The sequence below is a fragment of the Wolffia australiana genome, chromosome 1 (genome assembly GCF_029677425.1).
Source record: "Wolffia australiana isolate 7733 chromosome 1, ASM2967742v1".
Classification (NCBI taxonomy): Eukaryota; Viridiplantae; Streptophyta; class Magnoliopsida; order Alismatales; family Araceae; genus Wolffia; species Wolffia australiana.
Genome location: NC_135835.1, coordinates 107,937 through 125,917, shown reverse-complemented (window position 1 = coordinate 125,917; position 17,981 = coordinate 107,937). Strand labels below are relative to the sequence as shown.

Below are 17,981 nucleotides of genomic sequence, written 5' to 3'. Positions count from 1 at the left end.
ATCTCTACATAATATCAGAGGCAGTCTGTATCTAGCATGGCCGATGAAAAGCTTGCTGCCTCCGCCGCCTAAGCTTCCAGTCTATTGAGCATGACTATGGCTGGTCCTGTGAAGATCGCGATTCAGCCACGAATGAAAATTTCAATCTGGATTGATTTTGAGAACTATCAAATCTGGAGGAACATTTTCCTACCAATCCTAAATGAGTGTGGTCTAAAAAAAATTATAGATGGATTACCACCTCTTTAGATTTCAGATCTACAAGGCAATACAATAGATAATCCTAAATTTGAAAGCTGGTGGAGAGTTGACCAACAGGTTATTTGATTCTTTCATTCCTACCATCTCTGAATCTGTATTGCCACGTGTTGTGAAACCCAAATCCGCAAGGGAAGCTTGGGGAAAAATAGATAGCACTTTTGCAAGAAGAAGCAAGTCCAGACTAATTTTGCCATCAAAGACCTAGGACCAGCTCATTACTTTCTAGGCTTCTAATTAATAAAAAATAATGATGGATATCTTATTTCTCAATCCAAATATCTCTCTCAAATCCTGCATAACTCAAACATTGAGCACTGTAAACCATCATCATTTCCTTATACATTCTCAAAATCATTTTCGTATTAAGATGACTTTTCTGATCTCTTGTACAGAAAAATAGTTGGGTCTCTCTAGTTCCTAACCTTAACTAGGCCTGATATAACCTTTGTTGTTAATAAAGCATGTCAGAAAATGCACTAGCCCAATCTTGATGACTTGAAAATTTTAAAACATCTTCTTCGGTATCTTAAAGGAACACCTTTACATGGGCTAGTTCTTCACAAACATTCAAACTTCTCAATCAATGTATTTAGTGATACAGATTGGGCAGACGATCAAGAAGGCAGGCAATCAATAGGAGGATTTCTAGTATTTCTTGGACAATTTCTCATCCCCTGGAGCTCTTAAAATCAACGAACTGTCGCCTGGTCAAGAACTGAGGCTAAGTATAATGTTTTAGCCAATGCAGCTGCCCAGGTCTTATGGATTCAATCTCTTCTCAAGGAGCTAATTTTCACTGCGACTGTGCCCATCCTGTTGTATGACAACATTGGAGCTGCATTTCTCTCCGGCAATCCCGTGTTTCATGCTCAAACGAAGCACATAGATGGGCATAGTATCTCCTCCTTCTTCCCGCATCTCCTCCTCCTCCTCCTCCTCCTTCCTGCATCTCCTCCTCCTCCTCCTCCTCCTCCTGCTTCTTCTTCTTCTTCTTCTTCTTCTTCTTCTTCTCCTCCTCCTCCTCTTCGTCCTTCTTCTCTGCGGTTTGACATTTGCAGACGCCATTATCAAAAGAGAGGAAGCGTCGGCGGCCCGAGACGCGCCGCGGCGTTGGCGGCCAGAGACGTGTGGCGGCGTCAGCGGCCCAAGACGCGCCGCGGCGTCGGCGACCAGAGACGCGCCGCGGCGTCGGCGGCTGGAGACGCGCGGCATCGGCGGCCGGAGACGCGCGGCGGCGTCGGCGGCCGGAGACGGGCGCTGTCGGCGGCCGGAGATGTGGATGCCACCGTGGAGTCCACCTGGCTACCACGGTGGAATCCACCTGGCTACCACGTCAGCACTTGACCATCGCTGATGAAAAAAATAAGAAGACGCCACTTGGCGTCTTCTTATTGGTTGGTGCTATTTTTTGAACAAGTATGAAAGTTCATGCTGCCTGGCTGACAAAAACGGGAGTTCATGCTGATACGTAGTATTCCCCCTTTTTTCTCGAACTGTTCGATTTCATTCGAACAGTTCGAACTAAATTCGATCGATTTGCATTTTTCAAACCGAATCGAACGAAAATCTAGATCGAATTCGACCCAGAACCTCGTTCGATCCCTGAGAGAGAGAAGGGGGGAGAGAGATTGAGTGGATTCGATTCGATTTGATTTGAAAAATGGAAATCGATCGAATTTAATTCGAACTGTTCGAATGAAATCGAACAGTTCGAGAAAAAACAACTCCGTCTCATGCTCCCTCGCTCTCTGTCTCTGGTTCGATCCCTAAGAGAGAGAAGGGGGAAGAGAGATTGAGAGAGAGAAGGTGGGGAGAGAGATAGAGAGAGAGAAGGGGGGAGAGAGATAGAGAGAGTGAAGGAGAGCGAGAAGGGGAGATAGAGATAGAGAGAGAGGGGGAGAGAAAGTGGGATCTGGGAACAAAGAGAAAGGGAGAGATAGAGAGAGAGGGGGAGAGAAAGTGGGAACTGGGAAGAGAGAGAAAGGGAGAGAGAGAGAGAGGGAGAGAAAGAGAGAAGTGGGGAGAGAGAGAAAGGGAGGGGTAGAGAGAGAGAGAGAGCAAGAGAAGCGTATGCTTACCAGGGACATGTCCTTTGAACGAAGGAGATGATCCGCAGCGCGCAGTCTAGAACGCGTCCGACCATTACGCAAAGGGGCCCCCAAGTCACGTCGTGGGCCGTTACAAAAGGTTAGCCATCTCTATGGATCGTCTATGACGGTTACCGCCTTCGCATTGGACTCGTAGAATAGGTCAGCCGTCGAGAGGGGAAAATGCAGACCGCTGAGCGAGGGTGGAGATCGGCAAAAATGGGCGTTACCCCGCAGCACTCAGGCCGGAGGGTGATTCTGCGTTCCCGCTTCGTTGTTTCAACGAGGTTTCTCCTCGCCAGCTGTGTTGCAGTCGCCACAGTCCTCGTCATGGGAATCTTCTTCTCCGCTTTGATGTGCCCCAGTCACTTCCAAATCGACCCCGAGTTTGCACCCAGGTCCGTCCATGGACAATCCTCCTCCTATATGAAACAATCCTGATATCCGTTTACTCACGTATGAATGTGACTCACAGGACGTACACCATCTTAGTAAACACGTACATGAGGAATGACCTTCTAAAAAAGTCTGTCGAACACTACTCGTCCTGCACCGGCGTTGATTCCATACGTGTCGTTTGGAGCGAGGCCGAAGGTCCCCCTGGCGCCTTCATCGCGCTTCTAAGAAACATTGCGCAGCGGAACTCCGGAAATGGGATGACCGTGGATATAAAATTCGACGTAAATGCAGAGAACAGCCTGAACAATCGATTCAAGGGCGTGAAGGAGCTGATGACTGATGCGGTCTTCTCGGTCGACGACGACGTTCTCGTCCCCTGCACCTCTTTGGACGTTGCTTTCCGCCTTTGGCAAAGCTCTCCATCAGCCATGGTCGGTTTTGTTCCTCGGATTCACTGGCGGGAGAGAAGGGTAAGACGGCCATGGGCTGTTATGTTTAATGTAGATTGATTCTAAGCTATCATATACGTCCCAGCATTGGCTCAATTGAGATAATATGGATTTTGATTAATTTGTAGAGCTTAAGTGATGGGATAACTTAAGATGGGCTAAACAGGGTTAAGTTTCTCCTGCTGCCTTTAAATAGGAGACAGTCCTTGAGTCCCATTAAGGTTGAACTTCTCTGAGAGCACCCATTACTCCTTAAGAGATTAAGATCAACCTATTTCAATGGACTCGGGCATGTTCTCTATCTTCTGCAAATCAATTGATTCATTCTCAAGAATGAAATGGAAAATGATCCTGAGGTTTTCTTTAAGGGAATCTACCGGCCGGGAAAGTGGCCTTCACTTTTTCTCACGAGAGCTCACCTGGATGATTCGTTCTTCGCCCAGAGGGGGGGGAAAGGGAGCTACAAGTATGGCGGTTGGTGGGCGGTCTGGTGGACGGGCACCTACAGCATGGTTCTCACCAAGGCGGCCTTTTTCCACAGAAAGTACCTCGACATGTATACGAAACGCACGCCGGCAGCCATCCGAGATTATGTGACAAAGAACAGGTGCATTCTCAGATTCTTTGCCTCCTGTGTGAGTAGACACGAGGAAGAGTACAACGGTTTCCTTCGTCATTGCTCTCAACTGCGATACATTGCAGGAACTGCGAGGATGTTGCGATGTCTTTTCTCGTTGCGAACGAGACGGCTTTGCCTCCAGTATGGGTAAAAGGCGAGTGAAAGATGACAATGTTCTTCATCCCAGCTCTCATTCCGCTTGCTTGCCACTGCCTGTTGTTATATTGCTGAGTCTCTTTGACGCAGGGGCATTAAGAGATGCGGGATCAGCTGGAATTAGCAGCTTGGGGGGGCATAGTGACAGGAGGTCGCGGTGCATCAACGACTTCGCTGCAGTCTACGGGCGGATACCGCTGGTGACGACATCCGTGAAGATAGTGGACGCCCGCCGCAGCTGGTTCTGGTGATCCCTTAAATGGCCGAAGATCTGGCGTTGCGTAGTTTGATACTCGTTAAATTATGATGGGGAGAGGAGACTTTCTATGTTTGAAGTTCAGGTGTATAACAAGGGAAGAGGAGAATATAACAGTAGTTGACTAGATTGGATACAAAAGAAGAAGATTCAAGACTTTTGAAAAATAGTTCACGGTCTTCGGAAGGTAACAGAGTCTAGGAATCTTTAATCCAGAAGCCTCAAGACACTCCCACCCAGTGCCGAGTTCTAGAATATTCTTGAACCGTGATGCATTGAATCAATTCAAGCACAACGTCTGTGTCACTCTTTATATGATGTGAGAACAAATTCAAATGCGATTTAGATTTCTAAAAGAAATTCGCTCTCCTTCATTACAGTGTGTCTTGACTTCAAGCTACATTTTTTTCAATAATGATAGATCAAGGAATATCGAAGGTACTATAGATAAAAAATAAATGGTGCTAAAATTCGATCGATCATGGTAAGACACAGTTTAACTCATAAGAGGGAGATCGAATGAAGGTAAGAATAGAAGAAACTCTGATGTAGATGACAACTCAAAAGGATGGGTTTGTATAGTATGCTGCACGGTCATCGTCGGACGATTCATCTCCTCTCACCGTATCTCTTTAGCAATTAGAACAGGTCAATAATATCATATGAAATAAACGCCCAGTGATCTCCCACTTGACCGATAACGTTTTCATATAGTTCATAGGAGTAGAGTAATCACAACTCAAGTGACTGGAATAAAGTTTCTATTTTGTAATAGCATTTCTTACAAATATTTATTGGGGGATTATCATACATATTTTATATGGAAACCCAAGCATGCGTTAAATACCTGCATTTGATGTCAGGCATCAAACGATTGTGTGGAAAGCACAATGAAACGAACAGATAATGCCATGGTGGTCTGAACCCCATTCACTGATTTGTCTGATAATATATCTTATTTCATAGGCAGACAATAATCAGATATATAAAAAGGTTGAGATCATAAAACAATTTAGTGGCTCTAATAAAAAAATCGAACCAAAAACATGGTCAACCCCGTACCATAAACGTGTCCACCCTAAGTACAAGGCGAAAATGTCTTTGTAAGCAGGTCTGTTTGCGTTACTTCAGTCCAAATGGGCGCAATTCACACTAATTCTGTCCTTAGCAATCAATAATTTTAATGAAATTCAAAGCATCTATTCCAAAACATATAGATGATAAGTTGATAAATCGAATGGTAGTGCTTTAATCCTTCTGTGAAAATAAGAAGTTATATTGTCATGATTCCAAGCACCTGAACTCTCTTTGTTACTGGATAACACTATATTCTTTCATCGTCACAAATATTCAAATGAATTTCCGAATCTTACAACTCCCAGATGTAAAATAAACTCCTGAAACTATACTCAACATTCATCATATACATTGTGGTTGTCTTATGCGAGGTATTGTTGAGACACACCCACGGAAGAAAAAATGTTTAAGCATATTTTCATATTATCGTATCCAAGTATGTATAAAATTTTCAGTCACAAAAGCCCAAAACTTCTAAATGATCCATTATTTTTAGGCAAGCATTTGATCCTTCCTTCATTGCAGAAAGTAAAAAACGCTAGTTTCATCTTGCAATCCTGAGTCCCAAGAAAAAGCATGTCCCGGTAATTTTCATTTAGCATTGTATCAAGCAATATACTCACCCCCTCTATCGTAATTATCCATGAAAATTTGGTAATCATAAATTCTGATAATAATTCAATATTTTCATGCATAAGTTAGTTGCATATGTGTCTAGAATAATGGACAATGCAATAACTTTGAAAGTTTGTGAAATAAAAAGAACCCAAAAGACTACTTCAGCTGTCCGTCCATTCTGTCATAAGATAAGCATTCAAATGATTATACCAAATCTCTTTCAATTGAATGGAAATTAACTTCAAGCAAACCATCTATAATGTTTGTACCAACACACGTATTCCCCAGATTGGAAAATGACAGTAAAAAAAAAAGCTCTATATCTATTTTTAACTAGTTTGATTACATAATTAAAATTCTGAGAAATATATGGGTTGAAAAATGGTATCTAACAGGATATTGTGTTTTCCCACTAAATTGACATTTGAACCCATTAATTTTCATAGATAACTACATCTGTCTTAGGATCCCTGGGATAGCATAACATCAATATCTGTCATAGGCTGCCAGGACAAGAAACCCCGTGATCATATTTGAAATCTGACATTATTATCACTTTGAATTCACCTAGATTATTATAATGAAGAATAGAAGTTAAATTTATTACGTAGATTTTGAAATAATATATCATAAATGACTGAAACTTTTCCAATCATTCCTTCCTTTAATTGTAATTCTTCTTCTTGTGACCACATTTCCTATACCTATGGCACTTTATCTTTGCCCTAAAATTTATAATTATTGTTTGTTTATCCTTTGATATGCTTGATCTTTAAATTATGGGAATTAACATTATTTTATTTTTGAAATCAGTGGTTCATGAGACTCATCTTACTCTTAAACATCATACTTGCATTTTGTAGAATCATAGCTGCATTTGACACTCAATTTTTGATTTCACATTCCTCTATTCAAAGTGTTGTAGGTTAACTTTATGATAACTAAATTTGATGGCAGAAGTTTTTATTTGTTGTGAACCATTTAATTTTGCTACATGTGGACGTTAGGTGTCGATAGTTGCCTGACAAAATCATATAGAGCCATGATACAAAAAACGGCAATAATGTTTTCATATATTGAAAGGTAATTTGAATCCTTATATTAAAATTGCAAATTTCAAATTTTTATTTACAGAAAATTGCAAATTTCAAATTTGAATCCTTTTGGGCCTCCCTGACTGAAGCTACTATAGAGGCCAACGATAGACAATAACCCCCCCCCCCCAAACAGCTTGCAACTTTCATCTTAATGTGCTCTCCAAAGAGCTACTCTTCTCAACATATCAAAGGATGCTGAGTCAGAATCCCATTAAGGATTATTGTGGCTCTAGAGAATCCAGCTACATGAGAATCAGGAATATAGGGCTCCCCCCACCTTTTTCTGCCTGACTCTTTGGTTTTAAGAGTGCCGGTTTTAAGAACGAGTGATTGCCTTTATCCAACCCCTACAGCCCAACCAAAGAACGCACATATAATGGGTTCCACTTATTGAACATGTTCTATGGTCAGTCTGTGACCCCTAGATGCCAAAGGCATCCTTTGATTGATCTCGTAGTTCCTACGAGGTGGAGACGATGGGGTTGGTCAATGGATTTGCCTTCCTTTTGCCACTTTTCAATCAAAGGGTTGAAGGGAGGTAGTGCATCAAGCTGTTTACAAGTTCCAACTTGATCTTATTTCCTAGAGATCTCAACTGAGAGAACCCTAGAAAGTCACCAATGCCAACTAAGGTCCATGTACGATCCATACTAGATCTGACCAACTATCCATCCTACCTCCTCTATGTTTTTAACAGCCAATCTTTGTATCAATAGAGTCTTTCTGTTGCATGTTCCTGTCCTCTTCCCCATTACTTACAAAAAGTGAGCCACCAGTTCAGGTACAAGATACTATCATTACTGCATGGACAATTAGACATCCAACCCTTGATCACAACAGCCAAATTGCAAGAGCATAGCTCTACCAACTAAGCTATATCCCCCTGAGCCAAGTGGAGGATGCATGAAGGATGCAGATGTGTCTTCTATTATTTTCTGTAGCAGTGTTGGGCCATCCTGTATTTCAACTAGAGACCTCGCCCGTGAAGTAAACCATTGGCACATATGATCTAAAAAATTGGGGGAGAATCAATAGATTCTTTTTCAGGATAAATTCATCCATCCCAAATGCAGCATACAGCTCTCCGTCGTACTGCACTCTACAAGTGTGCTTTGGTTATTCCACCCTCCCTTCTTATCATGGCAAGTATTTGTGAAAAAACTCTGATCCTTTGTGAAAAAAGAAGATGCTAAGAAACCCTCCTGCCCAACCCTAGACACTCTAAGATCCTTTCTCAAACTTGCTCCTATTTTGAGTCAAGAGATAGATAAAAATAATTTCATATTCTTCCCTTTGGGAAGAAAGGTAAATCCTATTAATTGTTACTTTCTCGAGACCTTCATGAAAAGCATGAAAAAAATGTTCGAATGTTACGATCCCTCCATCATCCCCGAATGAAAAAAGGTGTGATCTCATAGTTCTTGATCTGTGAAGACGCATTGTTAGGTGCTCAATTTTCAAATTGAGGCCAAACCTAAATGCGTGCTCGAGAGATAGTTGTCCATGCATTGATAATGGATGTGTGAATTCTTAAGAAGAGAGGAGCCATATTGGTCTCTCCCCAGACTGCCAGGATCCTAAGAGTGAATAGAATGTTAGATCTATATTGGATCTCACATGAATTATGCCATCTGTCCACTTGAGGATAACTTTGGTTCAAACTCTAATTCTAATATGAGTAAGACATGCTAAGTACCTTGGATGATCCACATGTCTAGGTCACGCAGTGGTGAGCAGTTTTAGACCCATCATATTTTAATGAATTAAAATGAGATGTTATTATCTTGAACCACTCTCGAGGAAATGAATAGCTTTATTGAACTTATGGATATGATTTAGAAATTTTGGATCAATAAAATTGTGTGGTTATTCCGTGTAAAATGTTTCATGCATATTACCATGTAAAATGTATTTGAAACATCTAAGTGATGCATGTACAATTTTTGGGTCGTAACTATAATTAGTAAGAGATATATGGCTATGTTTCTTATAACAGGGCTAAAAGTTTCTAAATAATCGACTCAGTTAAAACTAGTTGTGACTTTTGTGGTTGAAAATCGGTAACTAGGATCCAATTTTTGGTCTTGATCAAGGATTGGAATTCTCGATTCATTGTTTTGATCCAGTGTGGAGACTGAGAAAGCTCGTACTTTATAGTTATGCAAAATAACATGTAACACATAAACACAATGGACGATGAGGAAGAATATTGGTTTTTCTATTTTTATTTTGATGTTTTTGTATGTGAGATTACCAGAGAGTGTCAAGGTCTGACCCTAGATCAAAGCATATGTATTATAAAGGTCAAGTAATGATAATTAAAGATGTTGACTTATTCTTTTGGTCAGCACTCAAAGATAAGGGGTCAGTAAGATGTGTTTAAAAACCAGTGATTTTACTAGTGGTTCATGAGGAGTGACTATACGAGAAAAATTAAAATCTATAGCTAAAGCAGCTTTAGTATAGTAACAGTGTGGGAACAGGACTTGAATCCACAAGCCTTGCACTACTTGGAGCAGCCAAGTCCTAAACCCACAGAACTAGCATCTCTAACCCTTCAGTTCACAAAGGGTTGTGCTTAAATCCACAAGCACTGAAGCACTCTCTAGCAAAGAGAACAGTCAAAGGGGAGAAACCACAGTTCCAACAAAACAATAGACTTCAATAATGATCCTTCAAGGGTACATGGGGGGCTTATATAGGCCGCAAGATGGGCGGGGTCATCCATAATGATTATACCCATTAAAGGACAACTAAAAACATTGAGAAAAATAAATTTTACAAGCTAAAACAAAGGATAAGCAGCCTGATAGGCCTCACCATAGATATTCTGCAGATTTTGGGACCTATAGAGTTTGGCATGAGATATTTGTGTTGCTTAAGAAGATCCTTATGGGATAAAACTGAAGATCTTCAGCTTTGACAAGTTAGAGCAGAGCTATTTTGTAGATCGTGGCAGAATAAGAATCTGTCAGAGGATTCTGTCTGAGATGGATCTGTTAGTGAATCTTGTTACACAAAATCTGTCAAAGGATCTTTTAAGAGAAAATCTATCAGAGAATCATGTCAGAGAAAATCCTGCCAGAGAAAATCTGTCAAAGGATTTTGAGGGGCTCTAGGTTCTTTTCTACAGATCCTGTTTGCTCTAGAAGGATCTCCTTCTTGGCCACCAGTTGCTAATGGGCTATAGAAAATGGGCTTGTAGGCTATATCAATATCAGAGTTAGTTATTAAAGTTGTAGGAGTTGAAATATAGGTGGATATATGTGCTGGTGGGTAGATATTAATAGGATGAGACCCAAGTAAATTTCTGCAGATATTATGGACATGATATTGAGGAGGAGGTAAAATTTTCATGGATTCATTAATTTTATATGGAAAATTACTTTTATTAAATACAACATTACGTAAAATATAAAATTTACATGTGTGAAGTGACATATACATGTATCTTTGATGCATGGTAATCTGTCCAAAAACACTGATTGTTCTGTTTCTAAGTTTGTTTGTAGAATAGGTCTAAGGTTAGGATGACACAAACACCCAAAGGTTTTTAGAAATTAATTTTCTTTTTTTTTGAAAAAAATTCAAAAAGTGATTTATAGTGTAAAAAAAAGGTGGGCATTCTGTCAATGAGATATGTCGCACTAGCAATTGCCTTGTCCACGAATCTTGAGGCATAGAGGCAGGACATAGAAGAGATGAATCAGTTTTTACAATTTGGATATCTATAGATGGATGATTGGATTATGAGATTAGTGAAATAGGCTTGAGGTCTCTTAAAAGGTTAGTGTCCATAGCTTTGGGTAGTAGTGCGGTTCCAAATCTGAGTTTGATATTGATTGTTAGGATACCATCGGTGAAGTTTTCATTATAATTTTCTTTGCATTTGATAACTTGCAAATTAACATGATTAATTGATGAATTTTATATTATATTTATGTGCTTTAATTACCATATTTGCATGTAAAAATGAAGATAAATGACTTACACTTTGATTTTACTATTATTTCTAATTTTTATCATTTTTCACATGGTATTTAACCTCATTTCATTGAAGAAATATTTTTTACAAGGCCTTAAATACTTGGCTAAAGGTTGGTAAGGGCTTTCCTAATTTTTCTGGAATTTTTCCATATTTTTATATAATTTTCTGACTAATAATTAGCCAAGAAATTATTTTTCTTATTTAAATAATACATATGCTATTTATTTGGCATTTTATAATATATTTATATATATATCAAGGGGCATCCACGTCATTCGCCCAAAATTTGGGCGAATAAGAGAATAAATATTATTAAAATAATATTAAGAGAGAGAGAGAGAGCATTATTGACTTATTATGGCATCGCAAATCACGATGCCATAATGAGCAAATTATTTAATCATATTGATCTACATGGAGCGGAAGGCGAGAGAAGGTACGTTTTTTTTCCTTTTATACTTTTTCATGCAATAAATGCACGCGGAGAATTGATCTCCACGTGCATTTATTAAACACGAATATTCCTCATACCGCAATTGGTTAGCCGCGTGCATTTAATGCACACGGCAACCGACACACGTGCGTTGAATATAAATCAAATATTACGGCGCGCTTTTAATCATGAAAGCCGCAATCGATTTGCCGTGTGCATTAAATGCACATGGAAATTGACTGTGTATTATTAAATATAACGAAAAGTAAAGTTCTCTTTTTGTCTTTTTTTTGTTTTTTTTAATTAAAACAGGGCGATGTGGCTCATTTTAAACCATCAAAAGAGCATTGATGCAGCAATGATTGCGCGCTGCGGACACGGACAACGACGTGTCAGAACGCGATCCGAGAAGGCAGAAAACGAGAAAATAAATACCAGCCATTAGAAAAATGCCATTTTTTAATAAAGATAAAAGAGATCCAATGGTGGAGATTAAGCGCCAGTAAAATGACGATATCTTGAGATCTAGACGTCCGATTGAGCTGAAATTTTGAGGGCATGTTTGTCTTTTTCCCCTCTACATTCCTACGGTTGGATCTTTAAATAGAGGTCTGGAAAAGGGCAAAATTGACTTTTTGAAGCTCTCCCCAAGGATTTGGCCAGGAAGGACACAAGAGTTGCTTTGGAAGTCGACAAATCTTGGTTCTGGATTCAAAGTTGTAAGTTTCTGATTTAAATTTTGAACTTCTTCTTGAGAGATTCTAAAACGCCTTGGCATGGGTGAAATGTACATGCCCTAGAAGTTGTTTTGAATGAAATTAGCATTGCATTTTGAGTCTGATTCAAGATCTGATTTTTAATCTTTAGTTTTAAATAGATTTGGAGCAATTCTGCATTTTTAGATTTTTAATTTGGGTCACATTTCACATTTTCCCCAAATTCTTTACTTCTCTCTCTAGGTTAATTCGTCTATTTTCTCTCTCTAGATTTCAAAATTGATTGTTTGGAAATTTAATTTAATATATAAAAACCGGAAATATAAAATTTCATCCATAAATTCATCCATCTTTGACTCCAATTTTAAAATCCCTTTCTTGATTATTAAATTCCCAATTTTAATTCATAAAAATTGTCTTAAAATTTTATAATAATTGGGAAATTAATAATCCGAATTAATCTGATCTAATAATTGAAATCATTCTATCTTGAGCTTTTTGACCAAAATATTTAAAATCAAAATTAAGTTTTTACTTAATTTTGATTAATTAAAAACATTATTAAGGATTGTTAAGGTTTATTAACTGCAAAATTAATTCATCCTTGAATTAATTCATTAAAATTTGATACAAATTCTTGCTTGCTGCCTCCCTGTGGTTCGACCCCTTGCTTGCTCTATATTCTATATTTAGTGATTAAGGGTATTTATAAATTTTATTGTATAAGTCTAAACGCCAAATCAACGACATATTTACACACATTTTTAGGCTTATCAGCATTCAAGAACTCTTTGACCGATCTGGCCACACAGCTGATATCTAGGAGTGTATTTATTATTATAGCCTCTTCCTTGTCATGATATGTTTGTGTTTCCTCCTCATTTTGATAACATGTTTTAATGAACCTGATTAGTCATTGATGGAAATGCATGTTGTTCTTTGTTTATGCTCCTTTTTATTGTCATTTCATGATTAGATCAGATTTTGGTAATAACACCATCCAAGGGCATACCAACAAAGTGAGCATTCAGACCTGACACGAAGGCATTGTACTCAGATGGGAGACCTTTAAGAAAATAAAAAATGAGTATGGCTTCACTAACTGGTTCTCCTATGTCAGCTAACTCATCACTCAATGACTTCAGCTCTTGAACATAGCATTCAATCGATTTGTCTCATTTGATGATGCTTTGCAGTCTACTATGGAGGCTCATGATATTGGACTTGTTTCTTTCTAAAACACTTCTACATGTAGCTTTCCAAGCTTCTTTGGCAGTTTCATCTCTTATTATGCATCAGCATTGACTCAAATAAATATGTGATTATAAGCATGCTGATCTAAACATGCCCAAGCATCATAATCAGGGTTAATTTGATCATTCACTTTTTTAACCATAAAGGAAATAGGAGGGGGATCTTGCTCAATAATTTAGAAAAACCACAGCTTTGAATCAAGGGGAGGAACTAGGTTTTCCAGAGAATAAAATTATCTCGAATAAGCATCAAAGGGACACACATACCAGCATGTATCACATTCAGAACATTGGCATGACTTTAACTGATGGATTGTGGCATTGATGTAGTGCTTTTTCTGATATTTAGATATGTGTTGACCATCTTGATGGATTGGCGCCATCAGGCTTTGAGCTCTGATACCATGAAAAAAATTGAAGCACCATAGAAAGAGAAGAGAAGAAAGAAGGAACAAGAAGAAGAAGAAGAAGAAGACTGATGAAGAAAGACTGAATTCTATTTACAAACCTACTAAAGATTAAGCTTTAAGGCTATTTTTAGCACAATGTTTTGATGTGTGTTTTGATGAATATTCAAAGTGATGCATGCCTCAATATGGATTGTGATCAAAGCACAATTGGCCCTCAGTCAAGTAGTTGATTGATTGTATGTGAAGATAAAATAAGAGCCTTCAATATATTAAAATGCTACTTAGTTCAACCATACACTGAACAAGTCAAATCATGTATTTAGGACTTGTAATTTTATGACATGGAGATAAATATAGTTTTTACCATTGTTCAGTTATTTGTGTGTATTTGTCTTCATTTGATTTGTTGAATAACTTGTTCAAAATTTTAATTACTACCTTCTAGTATTTCAAGCTGCATTTATGATGTATTTAATTACATAAAGATATTATTATCTGATAGTTATGCTTTATTTAAATGATGTGGTAAACATATCTAAAGTTTAATATTATTTTAAGTCACAATTCCTTGGCATAACTGTTCATTTTTGCTCATAACTCTTGAAAGGCATTTTTAATTGATGGCAAAATTGTAAATATAAAAAATAGAAGTTAAAATGATTATTATTTTATATTGCTTAATCATAATCAATTAATATTAATGTTGGAATTTTGACATATTACCATTATGTCCTTTTGGAATTCCAAGTCCATATATGCAGTTTTGAGCCCTAATTTCAAACCCTCCTTGCCCTATGAAAATCACAGTCCAAAAGCTAGAGATATCTGTCGATTCTTGGAGCAATTTTCAAGCTGTTTTTGCACATTCTTTGAAGAGATCATTTTTCTCTAACATCAATCCAAGTCCATAGAACTTGGAATCGTAGTTTTTGGTGCAGGGTATTTCAAGATTCAAAGAAAAGAAGTTTGGGATCTGAACTTCGCACATCCTCGACCTTGTGATAAGTTTATAACTTTTAGCATATTTTTATACTGATTTTAAGATTTTTTCAACATGAGTTGTTGTTAACATCCATAAAAACCCAAATAAATTTGAATCACATCATTTAGTTGAGTTTAAAAAGAGTTACAGGGGTTTAAAGTTGGACATAGAGGAATTAAGTAGTAAACAAAAGACGTTGAAAGATTGATCTCTGGAGATTTCTTTAATTTATTTTTTAATACTTTGAGTGAGATAACCGTTGTGCACAATAGTGTTAAAAAACCGTTCCAGGTAAAATCATTGCATTTGGTGCAGGATTGAAAAATATATTTTAATTTTAAGCATCAAAGGTCAAAAGCAAATTGAAAATTTTATCCAAAGAAAAATATGGAGGAGAAAAGGAATGAAGAAAGAACGGCCACAAACAAGGAGGTATTACTGAAGGGAAGTCATAGTCATATTAATGAATTTTTATCACTGAATTAATGATATTTTTAAATAAAATTTTTCTTGTTGAAATACTTAAAATTGATCATTGTCTTGAATACTATTTTGAGTAGCCATCAGTACTAAGTGATGTTGAGGAGAATACATTATTCAGAAATATACTGTTATTGCTATATCTTTTTTATCACTCAGGTTAAGGCTTTGGGGGCAATAATAAGAAGGCTTTGGGGCCTAAGTTGAAGTAGATTAAGCAACATCATTCTGTGAAAGTCTTTGATGGTTGAGGACGACAAAGCTTCATCAACTTTTTCTTTTTTCATTGTATCCTTGTTCATCCCTATTTCCAAGTGATTTTCTTGGGGCATTCACACAAACTTGGTTAGGACACATCATCATCTCGGGACGGATACCCCCGAACAGCATTAAGGATTAGCCTAAGCTGTCTAAAAAATGATTGTTGTGTCTCCCATTTCCCCTACCTCATTTCTTAAGTAGAAAAACCCTAGGTAATGAAAATAAAAATAAAAAATAATTATAGAACCTAATTCACCCCCCTCCTCTTAAGTTACTCCTTGGCCCCCTAAACTAACACCTATGACAAAAGATCACAAAAAGGAGATATTTATGGGGAAGAATGAGAGGGAGGAGAACTGTTACAGTTTACTCATTTATTAGTTTATTTCCATCATTGGAGTTCTAGCCATTGTATTATAACCATTAAGATTTCCAGCGCCCTTTTATATCTTGAGAAGTAAAACTCCTCCAACTTCTATACTCATATCCCATCTTTGTTTCATCATCAGACTACATATCGTTCAACGTCTCATTTTTACTCTAGTTATCATTCTCTCATCCTCTCTATCTCTCTCTACCACCAACATCTTGTTGCCTTTGCAACAGCTAGAGCTGCCACCACCACCTTTTGATGCTTTATCAGACTATGGTTTGGTGCTTGAAAACCATTTTGCAGTACAGAAAAATGCTAAGAAAAAATAGTATATACATACACCCCAAGCAAATCCCCTAGCGGTCTTGCCATCATGCCACAGAACAGTTTGTGGAACCATACCTTGAATGTCTGGCATAACAGAGGTAGAAAGTAACAAAATGACCACGGTTCTAATCAGGTCAACACAGGTCTTACCATATTATAATTTTTTCTACTTAATAAAAATTAAAGCAAAATAGTTTGAATATTTCTAGAAATACATAAAGAAGATACATGCTCACTCGGTATATATTACTTGTATTGTAGGATATATATTTGAATGAAATTAATATTGATAATTATGTTATAAGTGAAAGTTACAATAGAAAAAGGGATTTATGTATATTATATAGTCTATTACTTATATTGTTATTTATATAAATAAGACACCATTTAAGTACTTAAAATAATTTACATGTTATGATATTTAAATTTATTCATTTTACAAGATTTTCTTAGAATGAAAAAATATTGAATAAGTAAAGAAAGATTCAAAATAATTAAACATTTTTTTCTTGCTTATTATATGATTCCTTCCAAATTAAATAATATTTGGTTTGAATATTGATATATTTCACAACTTATAGTTAGTAATAATCTTCAATTATTCAAATTTAAGATTTGGTTCAAGGATTGATAGTTGGTGTATCAAGGTCTTAAATAAGGTTACAAAGTAATCTTCTATAGAGTGTTCTCCTCTCCATGCCTTATCATTAATTTGTGCATCTATACTCTTCAAAATCACCTCATTTAAATTAATCTATATGTTGATATAGTTTATTCACAATGTCTGCAAATAAAATGTTACTGTACCATTAAAGTTATTTTCTAAATAAAAGGACCTATAGGGGCACATGCATAATATTACAAGAATATTTGAGATAGCAAAAGGGAGAAGAGAGGGGGATGATGAAAGAGGTTCACAAGCTGCATTGTCATTTTTCACTGATGCAATATCTTGGATTTGAGTTTTGTTCATTGTAATTTTTAGACATGTTTTATTATTTTAATGAATTTTAAATTTGAGTGTTAAGTTTGTTAAAATTCAATAATGCTCTTTTTTTAATTCTAATCTTACAAACCTGCAAGAAAGAGCTAATAAAAGGATAATTTCATCATATTTGTAGGCTTTTAATGTTGAAAAATATTAAATTCTAGTGCATGTTATCATGATTTTATGTTAAAACAACACTTTTTCTGAATTTTCAAGATAAACAATACTTTTGATAAATAATAAGGTTAATTAATACAATTTAAAAGTCTTGAAATTGAATTTTATAAGATTTTAAATGTTTTTTAATTGACCTATTTCTATAAACAGTAAGAAATTAACAAAAAAACTTAATTTAGAAGTCAATAAAGCATTTTTCTTTGCATTAATACACAGTTTTTACAATTTAGTTCAGTTACTTTTAAATAAAAATCATTTTTTTATTGAAACTGGCCCTTATTGGGCCAGTTTAAACCCTAACCCTAACGCCCTTATTGGCCCTTACCTGGAGAGCACTGGTCAATCGGAGCTACGATAGGTGTTTTCGATGTGCGGCACGCACGTACACACCATCGTGCATATTGTGTCCCATGCGAAGCCAGATGTGGACCAATCCCGTGTGGCTTAACTCACTACGTGCGACGCAGTGAGTTAAGCCCGTGCGAAGACAAACGTGGACCAATCAGTAGCGCAGATCGCATGTTGACTGGGATGTGTTGTCCGTGCAAATCATACGTAAGCGGCACTGTGTGTA

At 37.1% G+C, this 17,981-nt stretch overlaps 1 protein-coding gene and 1 long non-coding RNA gene across 2 annotated transcripts; one reads left to right on the top strand and one right to left on the bottom strand.

Annotated features, from left to right (window-relative positions):
- Positions 1 to 752: 752 nt before the first annotated feature.
- Positions 753 to 2,477, bottom strand: LOC144712705 (uncharacterized). The gene is made up of 2 exons (XR_013583867.1): positions 2,340 to 2,477; positions 753 to 1,299 (listed from the first exon to the last, which is right to left on the bottom strand). It is a non-coding gene; the product is annotated as an uncharacterized LOC144712705 (long non-coding RNA).
- A 50-nt stretch (positions 2,478 to 2,527) lies between these two features.
- On the top strand, positions 2,528 to 4,522 carry EPC1 (Nucleotide-diphospho-sugar transferases superfamily protein). Its single transcript, XM_078586927.1, has 5 exons — positions 2,528 to 2,746; positions 2,824 to 3,217; positions 3,565 to 3,803; positions 3,899 to 3,969; positions 4,062 to 4,522. Exons 1-5 carry the CDS (start codon positions 2,532 to 2,534, stop codon positions 4,220 to 4,222), a joined length of 1,080 nt encoding a protein of 359 aa, XP_078443053.1. The 5' UTR covers positions 2,528 to 2,531; the 3' UTR covers positions 4,223 to 4,522.
- The last annotated feature ends 13,459 nt before the right edge of the window (positions 4,523 to 17,981 follow it).